This window comes from Anser brachyrhynchus, assembly GCF_964034855.1.
Source record: "Anser brachyrhynchus genome assembly, chromosome: Z".
Taxonomy (NCBI): domain Eukaryota; kingdom Metazoa; phylum Chordata; class Aves; order Anseriformes; family Anatidae; genus Anser; species Anser brachyrhynchus.
The window spans coordinates 8411144-8430813 of record NC_137697.1 but is presented as its reverse complement, the minus strand read 5'-3'; the positions used below and the strand labels follow the sequence as shown (position 1 = coordinate 8430813).

The following is a 19670-nucleotide window of genomic DNA, read 5'->3' as shown; positions in this document are numbered from 1 at the left end:
TGAGGGAGCTGGGACTGTGCAGCTTGGAGAAGGGGAGGTTTGGGAGAGGATCTTATCAATGTCTGTAAATATCTGAAGGGAGGATGCAAAGCAGACAGAGCCAAGCTCTTTATTGCTCCAACTGGATGCATATAAGCCTCTGGGACCCAATGGGGTTCATTCCAGGGTACTCAGAGAGCTGGCTGATATCCTTGCAAGACCTCTCTCAATTATTTTTCAATGGTCCTGGGAATCTGCAGAGGTCCCAGTTGACTGGAACCTGGCAAAGGTTGTCCCACTTTTCAAGAAGGGCAAGAAAGAAGACCCTGGTGATTACAGGCCTGTCAGTCTCACTGCAGTGCGAAAATTATGGAGAAGGTTATTCTGAGAGTTATTGAAAAACACCCAAAAGACAGTGCAGACATTGGTCACAGCCAACACGGGTTCACAAGGGGAAAGTCCTGTTTAATGAACTTAATTTCCTTTTATGAGGAGGTCACCTGCCCCCTTGACCAAGGGAAGCCAGTTGATGTAATCTTTTTCAATTTCAGCAAAGCATTCAGTACTGTTTTTCACAATATCCTTCTGGACAAAATGTCTGTCATACAGCTAGACAAATACGTAATGTGATGGGAGAACAGTCGGCTGACAGTTCAGACTCACACGGTTCTACTAAATGGGATTCAGTTTCAGGTTTCTTGATCATGGGAAGGTCTGTGTGACACCACGCCTACTGACTCCTGATGTGGAACTCCTTTCTCTGAGGGGGAAAAAGATTTTTGCCCAGGAGTTAGCAAGGCTGATTTATAGGACTTTAAACTAGATTTTAAGGAGGAAAGGGACAAAACCAGGCCCACCAGTGATAAGCTACGGGACTGCACACCAATATTTGAGGAACTACATGCTAGTGAGGCCCTTCAGTCTGCTGCACAAGGGGATGAGTTGAATGAAGGACGTCTGAAATGTTTCTATACAAACAAACATGTGCAGCATCAGAAACGAGCATTTCAGCTCCCCGACATGCTAGTATACTAATGCGTGTAGTATGGGAAACAAACAGGAAGAACTGGAGATCTGTGTGCAGTCACAAGGCTATGATCTCATTGCAGTCATGGAGACATGGTGGAATAGCTCACATGACTGGAGTGCTGTCATGGAAGGCTGTGTGGTTTTTAGAAATGACCGGCCAGGAAGGCAAGGTGGTGGCGTTGCTCTTTATATGTGAGAGCAACTGGAATGTGTGGAGCTCTGCTTAGGGGTGGATGTAGAGCAAGTTGAGAGCTTATGGGTAAGGATTAAAGGGCAGGCTACCGTGGCTGATACTGTTATGGGTGTTCGTTACAGGCCACCTGATCAGGAAGAGGAGGTAGATGAAGCCTTCTTCAGACAGCTCCAAGTAGCCTCTCAGTCACAAGGCCTGGTTCTCATGGGGGACTTCAACCACCTTGATATCTGCTGGGAAGGCCACACAGCTAGGCACAAGCAGTCCAGGAGGTTCCTGGAGTGCACTGATGACAACTTTTTGACACAGATGGTGGAGAAGGCAACAAGGAGAGGTGTGCTGCTGGACCTTGTAGTGACCAATGAGGAAGGACTAGTTGGAGATGTGAGGGTCGGTGGCAGCCTTGGCTGCAGTGACCATGATATGGTGCAGTTCAGGATCTTGCAAGGAGGAAGCAGGGCAAAAAGTAGGATTATGACCCTGGACTTCAGGGGAGCAAAATTTGGCCTCTTCAGGGATCTACTTGGAAGAATCCCATGGTTTAGGGCCCTGGAAGGAAGGAATGGGGGTTCAAGACAGCTGGTCAGTATTCAAGCATCACCTTCTCCAAGCTCAAGATTGATGCAATCCTATGAGCAAGAAGGCAAGCAAAGGGGGCAGGAGACCTGCATGGAAGAGCAGGGAGTGCCTAGCAAAGCTCAAACAGAAGAAGGAAGTTTACAGAATGTGGAAAAAAAAGGCCACTTGGGAGGAATATAGGGATGCTGTCAGAGTATGCAGGAATGTGACAAGGAAGGCCAAGGCCCAGTTGGGATTAAATCTGGCAAGGGACATCAAGGACAACAAGAAGGACTTCTTCAAATGCATCAGTAGAAAAAGGAAGATGGAAAGATGTTGGCCCACTGTTGAATGGGGTGGGTCCCCTGGTGACAAAGGATACGGAGAAGGCAGAGTTGCTGAATGCCGTTTTAGCTTCAGTCTTTACTGCTAAGTTCAGCTCTCAGGAATCTCAAACCCTGGAGACAAGAGAGGAAGTCCAGAGAAAGGAGGACTTTCCCTTGGTTAAGAGGATAAGGTCAGAGATCATTTAAGCAAACCTGACATCCACAAATCCATGGGCCCCGATGGAATGCACCCACGGGTACTGAGGGAGCTGGCCAATGTTATTGCTAGGCCACTCCCCATCATCTTTGAAAGGTCGTGGAGAACAGGAGAGGTGCCTGAGGACTGGAAGAAAGCCACTGTCACTCCAGTCTTCAAAAAAGGCAAGAAGGAGGACCCAGGCAACTACAGGCCAGTCAGCCTCACTTCCATCCCTGGAAAGGTGATGGCACAGTTCATCCTGGAGGTCATCTCCAAGCATGCAGAGGATAAGAAGGTGATCATGAGTAGTCAGCATGGATTCACCAGGGGGAAGTCATGCTTAATTCCTCCTAAGTGTGGTAGATCAGAGAACTGATCTGTTTTTTGATGTTGTTATTTGCTTGTTAGTTTTTTAGCTTTATTTTATTCATCCGAATTGCAGTACTGGCACAATGGTGGTCACAGAAAGGAGTCAGAGTAGGTTTGGAGGCAAGTCCATCCCTCTTAGCAGAAGCTTGAGCTTACCTGAGATTAAAGTGACAGAGGAACTCTGACTTTTGAATGAATAATTTGAAAGCTACAGATAGAAACAATTAGACTGAATAAGCTGGCTTTTCATATTTATGACCGTGCATTTCCTAAAAAGACATGTTGTCTTGAGAGCTCAGATTTGGCCATTGGGAATGTCATTTGATGTTGGGAAACTTGAACAATTCTGAACTGCTTTCTTCTTTGCCTCGCTGCATGGAGAGAACTGTTCTCTGCTACAGGTATGGGTAGCACAGAGACCCTGATCAGCTGCTGCTTCACAATTTGCATAGCTTTTCTACCTGTGCCCATTGAAAGTTGTCATTCCAATACAAATGAAACATATTTCTTCCTATTTCCAAATGATACAGATAAAAATTACTCCACATGATGCACAGAAGAGGAAAATCGGGCTACAAAAGACAATGTGCATTCACTTACCCTCTGGTAGATTATTTGCTGTACAAGAGTGTATGAGGGAATCTACTGGTACTTCTGACAGTACCAAAATGCAGTGCTTTTGGGGAGCAAAGCCATTTTCTGTAGTTTGTTTACCTCATAGTCCCCCAGCATCCAAAATTATAATATTACATATGAGAGCATGCATGCCTACATCTTTCCTTTGGTATCTATGAAATGGTTGTCCCACATTTTTTCTGATTCATTTCTTTAGTCTTTTAGTACTATATTTTTGGGCTGTTTTCAGTTCATACTGTCTGCCCCCAACTGTTCCCCGAGGCAGCAAATTTTAGAATTTAATTACTCTGAAAATAAGCACCTGCTTTTATGTTTTATACTGATATCCTACTGCTTTTATTAAGCGTACCCTAGTGTATTTATTGTGTAGACTGATAAACAGCTGTACCATATTTGGTTTATCCACTATTTTTATATTTTTTCAAACTTTAGTTATATTTCCTCTCATACTTCTCTTCAGACTGAAGAGTTTCAACTCTTCAGATGCACCACTCCCTTGATGATTTTGGTGTCCTTCTCTGTACGTTCTTTAATTCTACATTATCCTTGAGATGTGGTGACTGGAACAAAACACGGTACTCAGGACATGACTGCTCAAAATGTTGCTGTGTCTAGTTCTCAATACCCTTCTTGATGATGCACAGCTTCTTATCAACAGTAGGAGCACAGTTTATGGTGTCTTTAAATTATATAATCAGGAATAAATTTTTTGTAGTTAGGTTTTAAAAGTCTTATTTATTCTGTAAACCAAAATGCAGATACATGTATTAATATTTCAGTGCTTTGTTACTTCTAGAACTATATTTAGGAATTGTCTGGAATATCAAACATTCAGTACAAACTGAACCATTCTCTGCAGGGGATAATTTTTAAGTTTCTTGTGATTATAGATAAAATAATCAACAGCTACATATTATAAAACTCTGACTACTTAGAGAATTATGACCTTCTTTGTATTTAAAGTTATTTTCTGAAATTTATTACTGTGAATATTACGTGATTTTGATTAAAAAGGAAAAAAAAAAAGATCTTTTACTACTTCTGAAAATTTCTCATCTTTTCTGTAAAAAATAGGGTTTATTCTTGGTTAGTTTTGACTGTATGCATTTTATTTTCTGCAGGCAAGCTCAAAAGATGCTGGATATCTGTATGCGGCGATACATCACCGCCTTGTGGCATTGCGAAGCTTTGCTGAGCAAGAACCAGAAGCTACCCAAATAGACATAGAGTCAGAAATAGCTTTTCAGCCATTAAACTGTGACAGTGATGAAGATGATAAAAAAATGACTCAAGTGAGCAGCAGTGGATCTGGTAAGCAGAATTTTTCCTGGGAATGTTGTAATTCTTCTGTTTTTTGTTTTTTTTTTTTTCTTTTTTAATCTTAAGCAATAGAATTGTACTTTTTTTTTTTCTGAATATAACTTTCATCAAAGTTTCTGTTATAGATACCCCTTTCCAGGTAGATGAGGGTAATTCCTTGTAGCTTATTGCTGTTACAATACTAGGTTTTGCTAGATCAAGTATAAATAGAATAAAATAATTCAGTTGGAAGGGACCTGTGAAGATCATTGAGCCCAACTGCTTGACCACTTCAGAGCTAAACAAAAGTTAAAGCACATTATAGAGGGCATTGTCCAAACATCACTTGAACACTGACAGGCATGGGGCAGCAACCACCTCTCTATGAAGCCTCTTCCAGTGGTTGGCCACCCTCATGGTAAAGGAATTGTTCCTAATGTTCAGTCTGAACCTCCTCTGGTGGAGCTTTGTGCCGTTCCCACACGTCCTGTGATCGGTTCCCAGGGAGAAGAGACCGGTACCTCCATCTTCACTTCCTCTGATCAGGAAGCTGCAAAGAGCAATGAGGCCACCTCTGAGCCTCCTTTTCTCCAGACTGGACAACCCAAGTGTCCTTAGAGTCTCCTCACAGGACATGTCTTCTAGCCCCGATACCAGCTTTTTTGTCCTCCTCTGGATGCTTTCAAGGACCTTAACATCCTCTTTATATTGTGGAGCCCTGACCTGCACCTGATATTCAAGGTGAGGCTGCACCAATGCTAAGTATAGTGGGAGAATCTCCTCTTTTGGCTGGCTGGCCATGCTGTGTTTAATGCACACCAAAATGAAGTTTGCCCTTTTGGCTGCCAGGGCACGCTGCTGGCTCACGTTGAGCCAGCACCCCCAGGTCCCGTTCTGCTGAGCTGCTCCCCAGCCACTCATCTCCCAGGCTGTACCTGTGCCCATCGCTCTGTCCCAGGTGCAGCACTCAGCATTTTCCTTTGTTGAATTTCATGCCGTCAGTTATCACCTAATGCTCCAATCTATCTAGATCCTTCTGCAAGGCCTCTTGTTCTTCCAGGCACTCAGCGGCACCACCCAGTTTAGTATCACTGGCAAACTTGATGTTGATGCATTCCACTTCTGCATCCAGATCATTGATAAAAATGTGGAGCAGGACTGGCCCTAGAACTTAGCCCTGGTGAACACCACCAGTGACCATCTGCCAGTATCTACTTTGCTTTATAGCAGTGGAGTACTCTTTTGATAAAAGGCTGGGAGTTAAGAAATTTTAATATTGTCAAGCTTTATCTAAAGGCTTCTTCAGTACATTTCAGTAGAAATGACTAGAGGTTCTGAGGTACTTATTAATTGCCTGTAACAACTACTTGTCTATGAGACTTGTGGGTCAAGATTTACATACCAGTTTTGGCAGCTTTTTTCAACGTAACAAGAATGTAGGCTTTTCAAAGAGAAGAGTGCAGTTAAAACAGGACATAAGGGGCAAGCTGACAGTCCTACTCTAGAAACTTTTGGTACAGCCCACTGCAAGGCTGGAGTTGTATTTGCATAAAGCAAGGCAGAAACAGCTGTCAGACTTAGAAGCTCTTCTGTCTTAACAGAACACAAAACAAATTTCTGTGGCAAATTCACTCACTTGTGCCAAACTGCTATTGATGCACAAGCTTCCAGTTGTGTTGTTTTCTCATAGGACTACAGCAGGCATATTTGAGTTGTTGCTCATATCATTAGTTCCCCTCTTTAACTAAGTAACATACTGTCCTTATATTATAAACTACTCCTTTTAAAACTATTCAACAAAAATCAAATCATGCACAAGTAATAGCTATGAGTGACCATTTGCTTAAGGAAACAAATAAGCCTTTTGTTCCCTTTTGGCAAATGCATTTTACAGTGCTTGTTCCCATGGTCAATTGTTATTTAACTACATTTCAGTAGCATTCAGTGCTCTAAACAAAGCATGATTCTCATACACAACATTTTCTCACAAACACCTTCATTCTTTTTAGGAAATGTAAAATTGTTGGCTTTGAGAACTCCCTGGATTGCTCCCAGCTAATCAAACATTCCCTCGGTAATTCCTAAATAGTCTCTATTGACTTTACAAAGAGTCTGATAACTTGAAAACTCAGGATGGAATTTAATTCCTTTCCAGAATTACTCTGATAAGAACTCTTTGTTCTTTTAGGAAAAAAAAAAAGAAAAAAGAAAAAAAAAGGAGGTGAAAGGGAATGTCAAAGCAGTTTAGGAGCACAGATTTACAAGTCAAATATTTATTTTGACTTGCAGAGACTTTTGATACAAATATTCAGATGGCAGCCAGCAAACAGATTCTGAGATATGACTGTCAGGTGCTCATGAGTGTCAAACCTTTTAGTTTAAGCTTCTATCTTTGATGTATGTCCAAACAATTACTCACAGCAGTTCTAATAATCCATTTCAAGTACTTTCTGGGCAACTTCTGTCATTCTCTCCTTATCTCTTCTATTATTTTCAGAGCCATGAGGTTTTAATTTTGCATAAATTTCAGTTACTGGTATCCAAGTCACACTTTACATGCAGACATTCACATCTTACACATGCCTGTCCCTGGAACTCCCATTTCCAAAAGAGGAAAAAAATATACATCATGGCTTTTTGAGCAGGGCATGGTCAGTTTTTAATACCAGCATAGAAACATGCATTTGGATGCAACAGATCAGATCCTGTGTATTTAAGAACATTTGATTAAGATCCTGCATGCTTTCATTTTCATTGTAGTATGTGTGCAAATGTCTCCTTATTTTTTATTGATGCAACTCATTTTCAGAGATTGCCTCTCCTTTAGACTACTATAAAGGTTAAGAAGCGTAAATTCTCAATGACTGTTTCATTACAAGAAATAAGAGTAGAAAGTATGCCTGGACTTTATTTCATTCTATTCTACATGTTTTGTCTGAGGAAGTAACAACAGTTCTGCCTTTTCCTTAATATAAGCAATTTCCTTCTTGTTAAACAGAAGTAGCATAGTTTCCCAGATTCTGCCATATGTTTCATGACACTGTAGAACATGTGAAAAAATAGATCAAAATTATCTTTAGTGATAAAGACAGAAGAAAAAAACCAGGTGTGATATATACAAATGAAGCATTTGTGAACATGAAAATGGTTCTATATGTGTGCAAGAAATTTTTTACATACAGAATTCTTCATTATACCATCCACAGGACATTAACACTATATAAGGACACCGTATTGTTGGAAAGGTATTTCTACCATTTTACAGATTCACTATAGACATCTATTCCAATATATTCAAAATTCTTGATTGAATTGCCTTACTTTCAAGTAGAGATACTGTTTTCATAAGGTCCATAAATAATAAGTTTATTTACCTGATATTTTTATCAGCTTGTATTTCACTAGTCACAGCTTGGATACTTTCAACAGCAAATTGCTTTTTAAATCTATATGGAGAGAAACAGACAATTCATCTGTCTTTGAACAGATTTTTAGAGTGGTTGGGATCAATCACTCTCTGGGAAGTATTTATCTTTTCCCACTAACTACAAAATGAGTTGAGGAGATGAATTTAGACTAGACAGCAAACTTCTAGGCTGACCAAACTCAGGCAAATCTCTTCTTCCATTTCTTTCATTGCAAATTTATTTCTCTGCTAAACGTTGTCACTACATTTGCTTCAAGTTATCTTTGTAATAACTAGCTGAGGAAAGCTCAGCAGAATTCTTCATAATACATACGAAAAAAAAATATCTCACCAAACAATTTTACAGATAAAACGATGCAAAATACTGGTATGACAAGGTATGAATAATGGAACTAGAGTACTCCCTTCTGAGGGAAGTGCTACTGCCTTCTTGAGAGTTGCATGACTCTCTTTTTTTTTTTTTTCCCTTCTCCTGGGATTAGTAAACCTTACATTATTTGCTGTATGGAGGATCTTCAGCAAACAGAATGGGGAATTCCCCTTAACCGCGGCCACTCATACAGAATAGCCTAGTGAAGGAGAATGGTCTCCGTGTAGGCAACAAGGTGAACATGAGCCCTGTGGATAAGGAGGACCTAGCACCCAGTAGGTGTTCTGCAACGAGTGAGTGAATGTGCAAACTGTTGCCAATTCCTCCTCTGTCTTCGCTAATAGATCTCAAACATCTGTTTGAGATTTTTCTGTGTGTTGGCAGACCTATGTCAGGTATTGGTGCAGATACAGTCTTGTGACAGCTGTTTTCTAAGCCCATTGACAACAGGCTGTTACAGTTTCAGCACGTGGGAATACTGAGTTGCTCTGCTGATATGCATAAATGCCATACACAGTTACTGGATAGATGGTTCTCTAACTTAGGCGCCATATCTTTTGCAGGGTGCCTACCTCTTTCCACTGTGCACAAACAAACAAGGTACCTATGTCAGGCTCACCAAATCAGCCAGCCAGAACATGCATCTGTTATTTAAAACCACAACATCTCTGCCTGCCATTGGTAGCAGGTGATCTGAAGTCATTACGTAGACACCATAGTCACTAAGATGTCTCTGAAAATATTACTTCTTGCTTCTGATACTTCTAAGAGGTTTTTCTGTTTTCTTCATAGCTGTCAAGGAGATTCCATCCTTGTTCCAGAAAGATGCATTTTGTTTACATTTGTAAAGAGGTGCTGATCCCATCAAGGTCATCAGAAATAATGGAAGGTCCTTAAAGTGTTATAACTGCATTAGGATTTAGGAAGAACTGTTATTCTTTGGGAGGCGTAATGTGTTTCTTTCACAGGGGTGTACAAAATGTCAGTAGTATTAGTACAGCATGGGGCTATACGTGGGATAGCACTTATATCCTCACTATGACTCTGGCATCTCCTGGTGTTTATAAAGATTAAAACTGTTAAGAGAGCTTTTTTTTTTCTTAAAAAAAAAAAAAGTAAAATACTTTTTAAAGAAACTACTGTTCAGCAACATCATAGGAACTCCTGAAAAACCTACCTCTGTTTGATATTTTTTGTCGATTTAAATTCTTACCTTGTGCTAAAGTTAAGATTCCAAATCATTAATCTAACACACACACACACACCATAGATAGTGATTAAAAAAAGCAGAGGAGTAGTTAATTCTTAACTTATTTGTTGGAGTTCAAGTTTCTTTATTCTTTGAAGTGGATATCAGTAACACCTAAAAAAATAGTGGAAGAGGCAACTCTCTGATTGGCTTTAAATGATGACATATCAGGAAAGGGGATGGAGAAATCAAATGTAATGTTTCTGAAAAATGGAAGGCCTTTCAGATCACCTGTAAGAAGTTTAAAACTTTTAGTACTTGTTTAGAGGTGGCCAGATGAAAGCAATTTATAAACGTAGTAAGATAGTGATATGGATCTGACATCAGCTATAAAGACTTTTTGCAGATTAGTAATAGTCCTATAGATTACCCACCACAGACACCCTTGGGTACTTTATCATGACCAGTGAGTTACTTGAAGATATGCCAGATTTTTCAGTTTACTGAGCACCTATTACAAAGTGTTAAAAACATCAAATTACGTAAGACAGTACTCCCCTTACAGGGCAAGTTGTTTTGCATCCCAGATGCACTGTCCTATCAAGACACCTGAATCTTTAGTGCTCATGTGCTCATCTTTATTGGCATGGGGAGTCACAGGATTCATTCACTATTCACATGCTCAAATATTTGTGAATAATACTGTGTTATCTTGTTAGATATTTACCTAAACCAGGAACTGATTGTATCCAAACTTTAACCTACTGCTTTGTTATTATGAAACACCAGTTTGTTTCAAAATGTGAATACATTCAAATAAGCAAGGTTTTTAAAAAATTCTATTTCAGATCACTCTAGATGGAACCGCAGGCAGCCCGTAGTCTGCTCATGATAGCTACCACACAGCAACAACAGCACCACTGGGAACTCATCTTCCCTAAATGCCTAAGATGTCTCATCAGAACCCGGAGGAACAAAATCAGATGAATTTTGCTTTGTAATTTTTAAGCACAGATTAATTTTAGAGACAGCTTAAGTTCAATACATTGGGAAAGAACTTGAGAGGCACTTTTGAGGATTCCAGTCAGCCTGCTTTGCACTGAGAATGACATGATGGCATCCAGTATTCAAGAGTCGTTAAAAAGGCTTCAGATTTTATAATTAAATATACTTAGATGCATTATTAAAATAAGGAATTTTATAGGGAATCAATTTTTATTCATCATATTGATGGATAAAAACATATAACCATTAAATAATAAAATACCTGAAAGAAATTTTTTTTGTCTTTTATTTAAAAGATATATTTTGAAGACTTTAAATTAGGCATCACTGAAAACATTTATTTAAAATTGTCTGGTAATATTCAGCATCTTGTTTGTAAGTACATACAAGCAGAATTGTGAGTGGCAGTTCAGCATGACAAAGGCCAATAGAAATCAAAATTCACAACTAAGCAAGTGGTGTTTTGTTTGTTTGTTTTAAATATGTGGAGTTGTAGACTGGTTGTAGAATTTTGCTAAAGGGCAAAGAACCAATATCTGTTTTTACACCCATGAGCACCAGGAGGACTGAACACGAAGAACTGTAAACAGAAGTTCCCAGGGGCATCTGAGCTTTAAAATCTATAAGTGTATCTGTTTGCACTTACGAATAGCTTTTTGCTTGCTCAGAACAAGCACTGTTAACAGTCCATTTGATATACACAAATAAATGCCTGGACAGTATAACTAGAGACCTGCATAAAATCTTGTATACGCATATCTAATATTATTTATGCTTTATTATTAGCTGCAGATACCCCTAAAGAGCATCTTGTATTGAGTTGAATATATTACACCGTCAAATATGTGCAATAATCCAAACAGTGCCAAAGACCCAATCACTCTGTAAAAGTGATTCCACAAACTGCTTCTCACTACCCAACCATCCTCAAGAAGAATTAGAAAAATCAATTCTTTGTAAAGCCACCTGTGAATTAAGACTTTCCAGATCCTTCTGAAGCCTATGCGCAGTGCAGGCACCATTTAATGCCCCGTGCTTTCTATTCTTTCCGTCAACAGACAAAGAAGGTGTCTGTAATCATTCTGCTGCAACTCTGCTTCCTTGTATCTTGTTGGTTACTAAATATTATTTCCTGGTCATTCTCAGAGCTGAAAAAAAAAGTTCTGAAATATCTGAAGTCCTTTTAATTAAGAAAGCTGTAATGATTTTTCAGCCTTAAAAGCTGCGTCATACCTGAAGACTCAAGTTTTAATTTAGTTTTGCCATCTGAACATACATGTATGAAGTTGGAAGAATTCCAGCTTCCTGAATTCTCATCGCCCTGTCAAGATTAGCATCCAGATGAAGCTGAACTAGCATCTAGATTACGCTGAATCTTAAATAGCTGGCCAAAATTAGCACTTGTCTGACATCTGGATGACAGAAAGCTTGAGTGGGACTGGACTTTTGCCTTCAGGAAAAGGAAAGTCCTTCACAACTGAACATTTGTCTCAAATAGTGAAGCACTGGAACTCTTCAACTCTTCAGTTTGCTGATAACAAAAATGTTCTTTCCATGACTAGCTGTACATTGTGTCCCTTTCTATCAGCCTCACTCCCGACCATAACAATATTTCCATCACTGACCTTCATATTTCATTGCTGCAACTCATACTCAGGAGCTAAGCTCCATGTTATAAAAACCAGCAGTTGTAAAAAAAAAAAAGCAGTTCCATGTATTTAGCAACAGGTCACGGTGAGAACTTTGTCCTGGAGTTCAGCTGGTTATGCACTGAAAGTAGAGATTGATTTCAAAATCTGCCCGGGTAATCAAAGCGTTCCATGAAATCGAGTGTAAGCACCAGAGTGCCATGATATCCCACAACATCTAAATTCTACTACTGCATAAAATTATTGGGAAATAAGGAGCATTCCAGAGCAGGTGCAACAGAATTTTTGCAGACAAAGGACTTAAAAACTTTATAATTTGCTCTCACAGCGTAAGGAACAAAGCTTACGATCAGTCACAAACTCTCTTCTGAGCTGCCTTTTCTCAAGATCTTATTATATGTACACAAGTATGCACACACACACACATGATCACACACACATTTAAAAATGAAGCTAGATCTCCTACAAGCTGAGGAGGAAAAGAGATATTTAAATATTGTGAGGAGTTTGGATACTGTGGTAATAAAAGACATAAATAAATATATGTGCAGACATATTTATGGTATGAATTTTTACTCTTTATATCCTAATCCATTATTTATTCTGTCTTGTCTCGTTGCACTAAGTTTCATTGTTTCTCAAGACTGAAAGTATGCTAATATGTAATATATCAACTTGGGTTTGGAAATGTAAAGTTTGCCACTTTATGACTGCTGGAGCAACAATTTCTATGCCTAAATAATAAACAATTTTCCTACTGCTTTAATTTCCATCTAACTAGTTGTCTTATTGTGTGTCCAAATCAGAGCTTCCTACAGACTGTTCTTATCCACTATTTCTAGCCTGTTTTCCTAAGGAAAGATTTAAACAACTGTATACCCTACCCCTCTGTCTCTCAGACCTACTTTGAGCCCAGTTGAGTTTTGGAAAAATTTTGCCAGGAGGTACAAAGCTCCAAGACAATTTAAGTTCTTCATGAAAATTGGCAGTTTTGGGGTGACACAACTCAGACAGCGGTATCCTTTCAGGAAACAGTCTCGGGGTAAGCTTGGTTTTATTTTCTGTGAGGCTTGTGGGGCTGAGTGTGGCATTCCTGGTTCTGAACAGGGAGAAAGGAGAGAGGAAAACGATGGAGGATGGCTACCTGGGGTTACTGTGGTCTGAAGAGTAGAATGGAGACATTTCATATGCACCAAATCCATATGAAACTAGACATCACTAATTTTGCTGTTCATGGAGCAACTTGTTCTATGCTTTTTCAGATGAATGCTTTTATGTATTTATTTATTTACTGAACATAACTTCTTCATACAAAATTTCTAACAAATCACAGTGATTAAATAGTATGTAGAGAGGATGCAGAGCTGGCAATTCTTAGGTGTTAGTGCAGGAATAATAAGCAAAAGGAAGGAAAACTAGCAATTCCTAATAAAGGGATATATATACAGATATCTGCCATTAAGATTATGACTTTCTGGCCAAATGTACTTGGATAGGATAGCCTAAATGACTTATTCTATGCTCTTCACATAAAGAAAAAAAAAAGTGTCACATCAAAAATGTTTGTATCTCTTCCTGTGTCTCTTCACTCTTTATTACGTTTGGTACACTGTATGAAGCAAAGAGTTTAGCACATTTGTTACTGCTTTCAGGGCTGCTGACAGTCTGTACAACAGAGACAGGGAGGGAAAGAGCGTCCTCTTTTCTGTACATGGGTTTTAGGGGACCTAACACTGGAGCATGCTGGCAGGAAAAACAGGGAAAAGAATACATTCCCTGTTCTACAGCAGTTGTCTGTCTAAAAAGTGGAGTTCAGATTCCAGTGTCATTTTTCACAATTCATTCTTATAAAACAATGTGTCTGCATGGTCAAGCATATTCAAATTGCTTCCGAAATGTTGAAATCAGTTGTGTTAGCCCAATTCAAGGATGATGTAGATGTCCTTGCACAAAGACTGAGAAGAAAAGTAGAAAAGTAAATTTCTCTTAAGACATTCTGATAAAAGTGTGGACAATAAAGCTTGCTCTTTCTTGTTGTTTTTGTGTAAAGATTTTTAATCATTTGCATTCATAAGAATAAGTGCATTTATTTGTCTTGTTCTGAAGCATCCTTTAGTTTGGAATTTATGAAGCAAATTATACAGTCGAGCTACGTAATCACTGATGCAGATACAAACATTGCAAGCAAATTGCAAGCACACATGGACGGAATCTGGGATGAGAAATGCAATAAGAATATAACTACTAATGAATTAATCTACCTGCCTTGTAAGATTCTGATGTGCTGAACGAGTGACACGTTCTCTGAGCATTAGTCTGGACTTTTCCTCTGAATAGTCAGAATTAACAGCTGTGGTCAGCTGAGTTCACAGTCTGAGGACTCCGTTTTGTAAAATATTACCTTGATGGTCTGTTTACCTCCTCCTCCGTGAATGCAACTAAACACTGATAGCATTATCATTTTCAGATATCAGTGGTAGTTACCGGCATATGAAGAAAGTCATATTAGTTAACTATATAACTGGTTATTAATTAAATAATCACAAGAAGTCATTCCCCAGACTTTAATAAGGAGTAGAAATGAAGAAGTTATGGCCCTAGACCATTATTTCAGTAGAACTAATAGTAAATTATTTTGGATGAAAAAAGGCTACATTTGGACAACCATATAAAACTGCTGGCACAGTCATGCACTGCCAGTTTTCCAGCTAGTGTAATGACAGGAATAAATTAGTTGTGACTTAGAAATTATTCCAGGTACATTGTTTTGTCGCATAGAATGAATACTTGTATGTTTCTTACATAGTGTTTTTTTTTTTTTTTTAAGTCCAGCCTGTTTTCTATGGATTTCTGTCATGAAATTTACCTGTACTATAACTCCTTGATGTCTAAAATGAATGTTATTTTGAAGCATTTTCCTTGCTGCAGGCAGTACTGAGGTGTCCTTTATCACATGGGATATATAACTTTGGTTGTGGTCAGCCACAAGACAGAACATTTTTACAGTGCAAATTCATCCCTGCTCCATACTCATTTCTTATAAGAATACCATGCTTTAATGCCCATGCTTGTTGATTTAATTCTGCATGAATCAATCTGTCTTTTAATGCACTGGATGTATTGCTCAGAAGCCATTGAAGATGGGACATACGTCATGTCATAAGTGACAAACATGAATATAATTCAAAATGAGTAACGTGTCATTTTACAGATTCTTGTATCTTATTCTGATGTATCTAAGTGTATGTTCCATGAGAAACTGTAGTGAGGGTGAGATTAAGTAGCGTCGTACTGAACGTTTTGGAAGTAGGCCCATCTGTAAAGTAAGATGCAAATTGTAACATTATACAAACTCTATTTTATGTGTTATGGAAAGTTTAAACCTTTTTCCAAATGCAGAATGGGCTGTCGTAAGATCTCTGTACCTCTCATGTAGTCTCTCTGAGACTTCCTTTTGGCAGTCCTCTTCTTGGATGAATCACTTTATACTCTGTTCCTCAGCTCCGCTTCCAGAAAATTAGGATATCTTATGCCGTTTTGAATTTACGCTTTAAAATACATATTGTCATATTGTATGCCTATAATGTTTGCTGTGGGCATTAATTCGAAAGAACCTATCATGGTCTTTACTCTGAGGTGTGTGTGTCTCCACAGTAAAATGCTGCTCCCTATCCAAGCTTGACAAAACATCTGAAGCTGATTTGTGAACAGTGATCAAAACAGTTCAATATAAATAGGTAATGCGTGAAGCACAGATCCCTCGAGCAGTCCAATTGTCAAGTAAGCTATAAAGTAGATATGATGCAGAACAGAGCCATAAATTTGCAAAACCTCTTATTTCCATTTGTTCTCCAGATATCATATTATCTACTGCTTTGTACACTCTAGAGGTTAATGGTTATACAGAATGAGGCATTTTCTGGCCAGCAAGGGAATTAGTTATGGTTAATTACCCTCTGGTAATCTGGTTTGTGGTAGCACCCTTCAAGGCTAAGCTAATCAGTAGATAAAAAATCCTACTACCCGTCATCAGTAAAGACTGGATGGAGCTCGTGTATTGTTGTTATTACAATAGCAGGGAATGGCAGAATGCCTTTAGCTAGTCGAATTTCCTAGGACTCTCCTATGTAACAGTCTCATGGAAAAAGCCCTGCACTTACAGGTAAAAAGCTGCTGCTTCATTCTGCTTGCACAGAGAGAGACGTAACTTCCCCTAGGGGAAAACCAGGCACAAGATGAGTAATTAGAGAAACGTGCGTGAATGCAGCATTCAGTGTAGATGTGCTACGTGCGAAAGAGAATACCTAGTAAGGCAGTTTTTCGTAATGGTACAAAAAACAAAATAAATAAAATAAAATAAAATCGGTATTTTCAGGTAGGTCACTTACAGTCACACTTTCTAAAGTATCTCAGGATCGATTATTTTCCCTCCCTCTCTTTTTACCTGGACTTGCCAAAGGTAAACTTTGTTTACGTTTGTTTATGAGGCAGTGCTCCCCACAGGTCTTTCCCCAACCCTGCTGCTTTCCACCAACACTGCCATAAACCTATGAAAAGACTGCAGTAGTCGCGAACGGAAGCCGGAATTTTCACACTACACGTTCCCCATCAGAGCCCCCTCAGGCGCGGTGTTGTCTCCCTTCCACACACGGAACCTTTCCCAGCCCTCCTCCTCCTCCTCAAGAGAGGCCGGTTTAACCGCCAGGCACAACCGCCCCGCAGCGAGCCGAGCCCCGCCTCGGGCTTTCCAGAGCCGGGCTACCCCCAACTCCTATCTCCACGAGCTAAATCAGAGGGCACCGCCACCTTTATTTCTTTACGAGCAGTCAACACAGAAAAGTGGGGGGCAATGGGACGCCGCCGGGCTGAGGGGACGGAGACGCTTCCCCCACCCCCACCGGCCGCCCCAACGGCCGCCCGCGCCCCTCCCGCCGCGTAGGCGAGGCGCGCATGCCCTCGGTGTGGGCGGTGACGGCGCATGCGCGTGGGCCCCGCCGCCCCGCCCCCGCGGGGGCCGCCGCAGAGCCGTGGCGCGAGCCGGCGGCGGGCAGCGCTGCCCTGAGGGGAGCCGGGCGGGGGGGGGCGGCGGCGATGTCCGCCTGGCGGGGCTCCCGCTGCGGCTCCCTCTGCCTCGGCGGCCGGGCGGCCGCTCGCCGCTCCGCGCTGCTCCGGCAGCGGGTAGGGGCCGGGACAGGGACGGGGACGGGGCCGTGCTCCGCTGACGGCGGAGGTCTCCGGGCTGGGGCTGGCGGGTTCCGTCCGTCGCGGGTGGCGGTGGTGGCCAAGACGACGCGGTACGAGTTCGAGCAGCAGCGGTACCGCTACGCCGGGCTCTCCGAGGACGACCTCCGGCAGCTGGTGAGAAGGGGGGGGGGGGTGTGCCCTCGCCCTCGCTCCCTCCCGCTCCCTCACTCCCCGCTCCCTCACTCCCCGCTCCCTCAGCCGTCGTTTATTTCCCTAAAAGCTCCCCGAGGTAAACAGCCGCGTCCATCCGTCCCCCTGCAGCTCCGCAGAAGCCTTTTCCTTGTCTTTCAGACGCGCTCAGTACCAAAACAGGTGGCAGGCTGAGGGGAGCGGTTATCTGGAGGTGTCGTGTTGGACGTGGTGCTCAGGGACAGGGTTTAGTGGGTGACATTGGTGGTAGGGGGATGGTTGGACCAGATGACCCTAGAGGTCTTCTCCAGCCTTAATGATTCTCGGCACCCGGTGCCTTTTGCATTCAGTACCCCTCCTGTCCTGGTGGCTGTCTCCCTCCAGGCCTTTCTCCGTGTCACCCCCACCAGGGGATACAGGACAGTGCCTGCTGGAGCTGATTTGGCTGCAGCAGAACAGGTCATGAGCCCCTGCTACTGTCTTTACCCTGAATGCAGTCATTAATTTGGGTCTGTTCCAGACTTTGGTTGGTTGAAAATTGCGAATGGGTTTAATTTCTGTAGGAGGAACAGATGACAGGTTTGCATTGCCTTGCTTTGTGAAGAACGAGGATTAAAGAGTACAGTATCTAAAGTAAGACAATTCTTTACATTTTCTGATTACATTTTCTGACATCTCCCTTTGCACTTGAGGTGGCCATCCATCTTCTGTGTAATTCCTGTCCTAACACTTGACGTGTTCCACAAAGCTCTCTAAGTAGTCAAACTGGATACGTTACCGCATTTAACATGGAAACGTATCAGCCTGTGTTCTTACTGCCACCGCATGTAGCTGAAGTGTCCCTGTACCTGCTTTTCTGCCTTAGAAAAGCAGTGCCTCATCCATGAGGCTGCTCTTCTACATTTAAGCATCTCTTGAGGAGGCATTTCTTGCAGTGAAGTATACAGACAATCAGCTTGATCCCTCATTGCACAATGAAACCCAAAAATAATAAAATTTGCTTGTTTTTCACCCTCCCCTAACTACTTGTGTACAGGCAAGGCTGGAGCAGTGAATCAGTTGGTGAGCAATGTTGTTTGTAAGCGCTGAACATCCTGGAAGGTGCTCTTGCCTGAATGTAGAGCTGGCTGCAGTTCTCTTCTCCCAGAAACAACTGTTCTGCAGGATGGGTAACCTGTAGCAGCTGAAGATGCATTAAAAACAAAAAAGTAACCCTGGATGCACACTGCCTCATTGCAGTGGTTGTGGAGGCATCTTAGAGTGTGTCCTTTTGGGGATAATTGCAGGTATAAGAATTCTCCATGTGGAGGGTGTTCTTATTCTAGAACTGGTGCCTTTTTAAAAATCTAGCTTCCCCTTCAGAGTACCTCCATGTGAGGAATTGCAGCAGTAAAACTCAGTGTCTCCAAGTAGCCAAAGTCTAACTTGCTTAAATACGTGTTTGCCAGTATTTATTTAGGTTCTTTGGGTGGGGGTCGGGGAGTGGAGTACAAAGATTTGTGCAAGAACACTGAAGATCTTTTCCAGTATTATATCTTTGAAATATGACAGGAAATACTGGAGTGAAGACAGCAAGGAGAATTGCCCTTGCTCACGTTTTTAGCTGACCGGTAATAAATGTACATATTTACAGTCTGCTGTGACTTGGGTCTCAGATTTTTTCCCTTGGTCTCTGAGCTAACAGCAGTCTCAGCAAACGCACTAGATGAAGACTCAGACTCAGAAGGTTCTTACTCTGTCTCGAGTGGTCAGCAATCTCTGCAAAGTGTACTTCCTTGTCTGTGCCACATTTGTTAAGGGCAGCCTTGGAACTTGATGTTTTTTGTTTCCTGAGGTTAGTTGTGCTCTATTTCTATTCCCTTTGTCCTCGCTTCTCTGCTGAAGACTGCAGAAGCTGGTCCCAAGGCTGCTGGTGTCCCCGAAGCTGAGGCCAGTGCACACTGAGAAGTGCAGTGTGTCCCTGCTGTCGCCACCCAGGGTGACTCTCAGTTTAACCTGAAGGCCACGAAGCAGACATGAATCTGGCATGGGAGGTTAGTCACATAGAAAGGTGAGACAGGGAACAAGGT

General features: G+C 41.3%; 2 protein-coding genes across 5 annotated transcripts in view; both read left to right on the top strand.

Annotated features, from left to right (window-relative positions):
• Positions 1-13005, top strand: part of RANBP3L (RAN binding protein 3 like) — a 39780-nt gene extending 26775 nt beyond the window's left edge. Inside the window, exons 14-16 of one of the 3 annotated variants that reach the window (XM_080574261.1) lie at positions 4411-4600; positions 9178-9274; positions 10423-13005. In XM_080574261.1, coding sequence (XP_080430387.1) covers positions 4411-4600; positions 9178-9233 — 246 coding nt within the window. In that variant the 3' untranslated portion in view covers positions 9234-9274; positions 10423-13005. The other 2 variants (XM_080574262.1, XM_080574263.1) reach the window with 2 other exon arrangements.
• A 4158-nt stretch (positions 13006-17163) lies between these two features.
• NADK2 (NAD kinase 2, mitochondrial) overlaps positions 17164-19670 on the top strand; it is a 33396-nt gene continuing 30889 nt past the window's right edge. For both annotated transcript variants that reach the window (XM_080574265.1, XM_080574264.1), the window contains exon 1: positions 17164-17586. In XM_080574265.1, the coding sequence (XP_080430391.1) occupies positions 17179-17586 (408 nt within the window). In that variant the 5' untranslated portion in view covers positions 17164-17178. The remainder of the gene's footprint in view (positions 17587-19670) is intronic.